The 7,174-nt window shown below is 40.8% G+C and overlaps 1 protein-coding gene across 1 annotated transcript; it reads left to right on the top strand.

Moving 5' to 3' along the window:
- The first annotated feature begins 1,064 nt into the window (after nucleotides 1-1,064).
- Nucleotides 1,065-7,057, top strand: LOC116334655 (C-type lectin domain family 10 member A-like). The gene is made up of 8 exons (XM_031758123.2): nucleotides 1,065-1,213; nucleotides 1,292-1,399; nucleotides 2,194-2,283; nucleotides 2,376-2,441; nucleotides 2,533-2,625; nucleotides 3,345-3,499; nucleotides 3,713-3,822; nucleotides 6,707-7,057. Exons 1-8 carry the CDS (start codon nucleotides 1,156-1,158, stop codon nucleotides 6,861-6,863), a joined length of 837 nt encoding a protein of 278 aa, XP_031613983.2. The 5' UTR covers nucleotides 1,065-1,155; the 3' UTR covers nucleotides 6,864-7,057.
- Nucleotides 7,058-7,174: the final 117 nt, after the last annotated feature.

Raw genomic sequence — 7,174 nt, 5'->3', positions numbered from 1 at the left:
CAGCATCTTTACAGGTCTACCTAAAAAATCAGTCAGACAACTACAGCTCATTCAGAACTCTGCTGCTCGAGTCCTCACTAAGACCAAAAAAGTGGACCACATCAGTCCAGCTCTGAGGTCTTTACACTGGCTGCCTGTCCGTCAGAGGATAGACTTTAAAGTTCTGATGCTGGTCTATAAAGCTCTGAATGGTTTAGGACCGAAATATATCAGTGACCTCCTGACCCAGTATGAACCTTCCAGATCCCTCAGGTCATCCGGATACGGTTTTTTATCGGTTCCCAGAGTCAGAACCAAACACGGAGAAGCTGCATTCAGCTTTTATGCTCCATATTTCTGGAACAAACTCCCAGAAAGCCTTAGATCTGCTGAAACACTCAGTTTATTCAAATCCAGGTTGAAGACCCACCTATTCTCAGCTGCATTTGAATAAAACACCAAATCCACACTCTTAAGCTTAAATTTCAAAACTTAAATTTTAACTACTGATTTTACCTACTGTTCTGATTTTATCTACTGTTTTTTAAATCAATTCTAATCATGCTTTTTATTTGTTTTCGTTTTTAATGTCTCTGGAAAGCACTTTGAATCACCTTGTTGTTGAATTGTGCTATATAAATAAACTTGCCTTGCCTATGATGGACAACAGATGCAGCAGTTGATTGAAAAGTGTCAGGGAGGAAAGTGCAAGATCTCTAACCGCTGACTGACATGTTGTAGTCAGACATTATGACATACATTAAAATAATTGAAAACAAATCTGTGTCTGTCACTGCTTCCTTACCTTTATTGCCACTGCTACTCAAAAATATTTTAATGATTATGTGTTCATCCGTCACTTTTCCTTTTAGTCTGTTTGCAGCTCCAGACTCAGGTATTTTCTGATGTTTGTCCTTTTTTCCATGAAAGTTTAGTTCTTTGTAGTTGTTGATGTAGATTATCTCGGTGTAGTAATCAGCTAACACACACACACACACACACACAAACACACACACACACACAGGTGGTGTTTTCCAGTGCAAAGTGCAGCTCGTGGCCAATGACCTGAGGCTCTGTGTTTGGACAGTTCGCCTGTTTGTTCATTGGGGACTGGATGAAGACGAAGTCAGACGCACACCATTTCACACAGAGACAGACCCAGAGACCAGAATCGCCATGACGACTGAATACCATGACAATGTGGACGAAGAAATGAGCAATTTCTGGAACAAAGGTGCCTGTCTGTGTGTCTGTCTGTCTGTCTGTGCGTTCTGTAAAATGAAAAACTCATGTCCTATTTGTCTGTCCGCAGAGCCTCGTACTGTCGATTTCTCCAGGTTCTCCAGGTACAGACGATGGCTCTTTCCTGCTCTGACGGCTACACTCCTCGTGATTCTGATCATAGCTCTGGGAGCCAGCAGTGAGTACACTCAGGACACAACAGGGCCTTAAGGTCACTATTTATCAAAATAGACACCTAAAACACAAGTGTATAGATTTTCCTGTCTGGCCTGCAGTGATGTTTATCCTTTTGGATTTTTCCAAGTGTGAGCTGCCCACTTTAGGAGATATTGACTGTAGAGGTGTCTGGCTTCACTTCAGCCACAATATAATGAAATGATGCTCAGGTTGTGGATCTGACGGTGTAAAACAAACATGTAAAACATAGTTTGTGGGCAGTAACTGACTCACAAACCAGCATTTTCTTGTTTCTTTCTTGAAACTCTTTTCTGTCAGTTGTCTACCTCAATCAACCAAAAGAGGTGTGTTTTTATCTAGACAGTGAGGTCAGAATAGAGATCCAGCTGTGTCATTACAAACTATTGCATTACATAAACCTTAAATCTGTGTGGAACAGCTGACCTGTATAATGTGTAGAAGAAAACAAAACATTTGTTATTGAAGATTCAGTTACCGTGCCATATCAACAAAACAATGACCTTTAAAAAAAACTTCAGAAAGCCTGGAGAAGAATAGTTCAAGCTTTTTTAAAAGATTACAAAAAAGGCTGGCTCTGTGGAGGCAAAAGATAAAGAAAGTAATGATGCATAATGTGTGCTACGCCATAAACAGTTAAGCAGATGTAAATAATCACAAAATAAAATGAACAACAACAGTAAGTACTTTTATTTAATGGTGAGAATCTTTTTGGTAATGATTTGAAGAAAAAAATTTTTATTTTATAATTTTTTTTATATGTCTGTGTGTTTGCAGACACGTCAACATGGAACCGGTTGTGGTCTTCGGAGAAAAGTGTTTCTAATCTGACTGAATCACTGAGGGACACACAGCAGCTCACCAAAGGTAGCTCAGATGTACTCATACTGTGATACTGCGTTACTCAATTGCTGTCCTTTCTTCTTAACACTCTGTAATTTCCTGTTCTTCTGCAATAGATACAGCAAAAGAAGTTTTGTCAATGAAGTTTGCAGTGGAGAACAACAAGGACCAGCTGGCATCAGGTGGGAACTCTGCAGAGCAACACTGCATACACATTGACACTAGCAAGTAGTTTCATTAACATACCTGTGCTTTGTGTGTGCAACTCATCAGTATCAGAGGCACTGAGGCAGCTCTCAGTCCTGGACGCTCTCCGCAGGACGGTCGCCGAACTCAAATGTTCTTTTGAACGCTTGGTCAACAATGGTACACAGCTCCTGTCTAATCCTCTCCCCTCTTCGTCATTTAGTCATCCAGTCTAATGTTCTGCCCTCTGCTTCATTGACCAAAGATGCCCTCACAGTTTTAAGCTTATAGAACACCTTTACCGTTACTAAAGAAGAAGCCTGTGTATAAATGTGCCTTGGTTCATTGGCACCCAAGTCATTTATCTCTGAGTCTGAGGCATCTAATGAGCTCAGACTAACTTCAAACACCTGCAGGCATTACTGGAAGGTTTAAACAGGTTCTTGAAGCTAAGAACCAAAATTCATGTTTCTTTGTATAAACTGTAACAAGCTAAGGCAGAAAGGTTTTGTCTCTCTGGGGGGGAGCGAGGTCTTATGAGGAAATTAGTAACTAAATCGTGTTATTTCCTAATTTAAGATTTGTATTAAGCTCTCCAATTGTTCCATTTGTTTATTATACTTATTTGTTATTATTTGTTTGGCCTTTTTTTATTTTAGAATTTTCTTAACCATGTGATTGTGTGCTTTCATCCACTGATCTTTCTTGAAAAGGATGATGTTAATCTCATCATATTTCTTCACCAAAAATATGTCGTTCTAAAAATAGTGCTCACAACGACTGTCTAATATCTTCTAGGACTGTCCCCTTTTAAAGGTCTCCAATATCTAAAAGTGTATTTTTGAAATGACTCTTATAAAACATGGAAACCAGACACTTTCTGTCTGTCCGTCTGTCAGGCACGACAGCACACGGCTGTTGTCCTCTGAATTGGGATTCTTTTGGCACCAACTGCTACTTATTCAGTACCACGCCATTATCGTGGCACGATGCCAGAGACTGGTGCAATGGACACGAATCTCACTTGGTCATTCTTCTCACTGACGAGGAGTGGGTGAGTTGGCTGTCCCTCTCATCTGTTTGCACTGACACTCAAATATGTGATGCAGCTTAAACACACTGTCACCTCAACAGGAATTCCTCTGTCATGAGCTAATCTATAAAAACAGATCTATAGCTCATGTATGTGACTGAAAAGGGGAGGAACCTGTATTGATTCTTGGTTGAAACTGAAAATTAGAGTTTTCTGTCCGTCTGCCTTTAACAGGATTTTGTGACCCAGCGTAGTGTGGGCACCTTCCACTGGGTGGGTCTGACTGATGAGAGGACTGGGCAGTGGGAGTGGGTCAACCAGACACCCTACATCATGAACCGGAGGTAAGCTGTTACACTTAAAAAAACAAACAACTGATGGTATACATGCAAGAAAATGAGGGGCTGTGTTTTTTGTACTGCCAATTAGGAAGAGAATGTAATTGTTCTGCCCATTACTCATGCCGGTAGCTTAGAATACCAATCAGGTGGAACAAGATAACCTTCCTAGCACACCTGATCATTTCTCACAGCACACCTATGTGCCATGACACAGTGGTTGGGAACACTGCCATAAGGAAAAAAATAGTGCTATAGTACATAACCAGTGTATAAACCATTCAAAGGTAATCTTGCTACAAGACTCCCTATATTTAGACCAGCCATGAATGACCTCAGTCACACAGGCCTGGTGTTGGTTACTAGGGGAAAATGGATATTCCCTGAGTAGTTGGTGAGCAGTTATTGATGGCTGATAGTTACTGTGAAATTGGTTGCTAAAGCAGCGCCCTCTTTGCGACCACTTCACTTCTAGACAGCAAAGAGAGGCCTTTAGGATGCTGATTTTTTGTTTGTTTGAGGGGTTTTTTTGCTAAAGGCACCACAGTCCAAGTATGATGAACCTTTTGTTAAAAAAGATGTTTCTTTTGTTTGTTTTTTTTCTAATTGGGCATATTTCTAATCTTTATTCTTGTTCATTTATAAACACTATAAGGTATATAATTAATCATGAGTAAAATATCATGAGTCAATATTATCAGGAAACCATCTGCAACATTTTCTATTTACAGTTAACCCAGAGTCATTGTTAGGGATGGGGATCGTTTAGGTTTTATCCGATACCGGTGCCAAACCGGTACTTTTGAAACGGTGCCGGTGCTTAAACGGTGCTCGAACCGGTGCTTAAAGAATGGAGAACACAAACTTTGTCCTAAAACCTCTCATGTTTAGCTGTTTTTTTGTAAAAAGATAACAATGTTAGCCTTTTCTGCAGCTATAGGGCATATATGGTATCACTCTTGGCTGGAAGCAGTGCTTAAACAATGGAAAAAACACAAACTTTGTCCAAAAACCTCTCATGTTTAACGGTTTTCCAATTTTTCTTTGGTCATTTTAGCCTTTTTGGCCAGGGTGAAAGGAGTATCTGCCATCAAACTAGAAGACAGCCGCATGTAACTACGACGGTGTTTGCTAGTTCACCTTACATGCATTAATGTAATAATGTGGTTAGCGTACTCAACGTTAATTACACACGAACAACATGAAGCTACTCACGCAGAGAAGAACGGCTGCTGCTGCCATCATCATCCATCAGCATTTCTGCTACACTGACAGGGCTAGGGGCCAGGACTCTCCTCTTCGGGTTTTTGGGGGATGTTGCTAACTCCGGGTCCGATAACAGGCACCACACCCGTTAGTAGGTACGGTGCATTACTCGGCTTTAAAAAAAACGCTATGCGTCGCCAGGTGTTTCATCAGATTTGAGGTGTTACCTCCTTTGCACAGTATTACAGTATCAGCGTAAAGCACTTGTTGCAGGCTGCTGAGTTTGCATCTTTTGCTGTGAAGTACAGCCAGACTTTTGACTGCTTCACCTTGGGCATTTTTAATCTCTGCTCTAAAAGAACGTACGTACCTGGGCCCGCCTACTATCCTCGGAAACGTAAAATGATTGGCTAGAATCTGAAGTGTATCACATCTCAGGGAAAAAAATCACCGAAATAAAGTACCGAAATGTGGGCTGCTTTTCGGTCTGGTTACTACCGTTTATGTCAGAACCGGTGCCATACCGGTACCCATCCCTAGTCATTGTGGGACAATGATTTTTAAAGAATACTAATTGTAGAATGAATAGATTTAATAGACGTTATACTCAGTCCCATCATCACCATCATTATGAGCTTCAGGAAAAACAAAGACATCCTTTTTTCCAAAATCAAAAGGTATGAAGTGGCGAGGGTGTCCTGCTTTATGTTTATGAGTTCACATGACCTCACATGTTCTTTTTAAAGACACCTACAAAGAGTATGTCACACATAGTACGCAAAGTGTTATATTTCCACTGTAGTGTCAGTACACTATTAGAGCTTATGCTGAGTCAGACTGCACACACGATAGTTTGTTTACTAGTTGACTTCTTCTTTATTCCTTAACACAGACGTAACACACACACATAACTGGGCGTGGTGCCCCCTACTGGCGATGGCTTGCATAGCACACAATAACTCTTGGTCCATACATAACACAAAGGACAAAAGGAAAAGTGTCCAGAGAGCCATAATCATGGAAAATCATCAGACATCAACGTTAAGTGGCATCTTCGGGACTACCACTTCCTTGTCAGCTGTTCTCGCTGCTGACATCTGAAAGTCTTTTTGCAGGACCTTCATAGTCCAGACCTCCAGGCAGGAAAAAACATTTCGTTACTGAACTGAAGTCCCAGTCCTCAGGCGCTTCATGTCACATCTACATTATTATAATCTCAGGGGTACACCACTATTATATTTATATCATACTGGTCATGCTTATGTGTGTTTGGGGATAACTGTAACTACAAATATCCAAAACTTGATTCTGTTCATCTGGACATAGCGTTTTCAGTGGGAGAAACGTTGAACAGAATCAAGTTTTGGAGATTTCCTTACCTGGATGATTGAGCATGCATCAAGACATAACTATAAATAGTTATTTGGCATTATTGCGTTTGTGTTTGAGAATTTTTGTGCGCATTTTCCCATATAGTTCATTGTATGAGCTGCAAAAATGTTTATAGCGGCTGTAAAGTTGGACTTTTTACCTTGAAAATTTGTGCGAACTGAGTGACTGCTGGAACGAGCCTCAATTGGACATTAGAGGAACTGCAACTTCATGTGCTTTGACGCTGGCTTCTCTTGTCTGTCATGGTGGTTGCAGCTCACCTTAAGACTCACTTTGTATCATTCTTTTGTAGGAGGTGGAGACCTGGGCAGCCTGACGCCTGGACCCATCATGGTCTCGGTCCCGGGGATGAAGACTGCGCTCATCTTCATTCTGATGGACGTCTTAACGATCTGCACTGCTCCAGCAAAATGCGCTTCATATGTCAGAGGCACACCATGAAGAACTAAACTCAGATGTGAGCTGTGAGCTGACACCATTGAATAGTGTGATTACAAGCTACCAGAATGATCTGTTTCTGCTGTGCTGAGGGAAAGTTCATTAGTGCTTTGCAGTTTGTATGCTGTATCAAAATCTTGATGTACCTAATTTTCCAGAACTCCACTGGTGCCCAAAAATCTAATAAAACACATCATCAATTTCCCTGAAACCTTCCTTCATTATCCCGAACAAACCAAGAGATTAAAAGTTCTTTAAATAGTTCTTTGAATTCCTGAAAAAGTAGCCCTAAAGGAAAACTCTCCATGTCCTAAAAAAGGTA

The sequence above is a fragment of the Oreochromis aureus genome, linkage group 3 (genome assembly GCF_013358895.1).
Source record: "Oreochromis aureus strain Israel breed Guangdong linkage group 3, ZZ_aureus, whole genome shotgun sequence".
NCBI lineage: Eukaryota > Metazoa > Chordata > Actinopteri > Cichliformes > Cichlidae > Oreochromis > Oreochromis aureus.
Note: the sequence above shows the minus strand (reverse complement) of the source record. Positions and strands in the feature narration are given on the sequence as shown.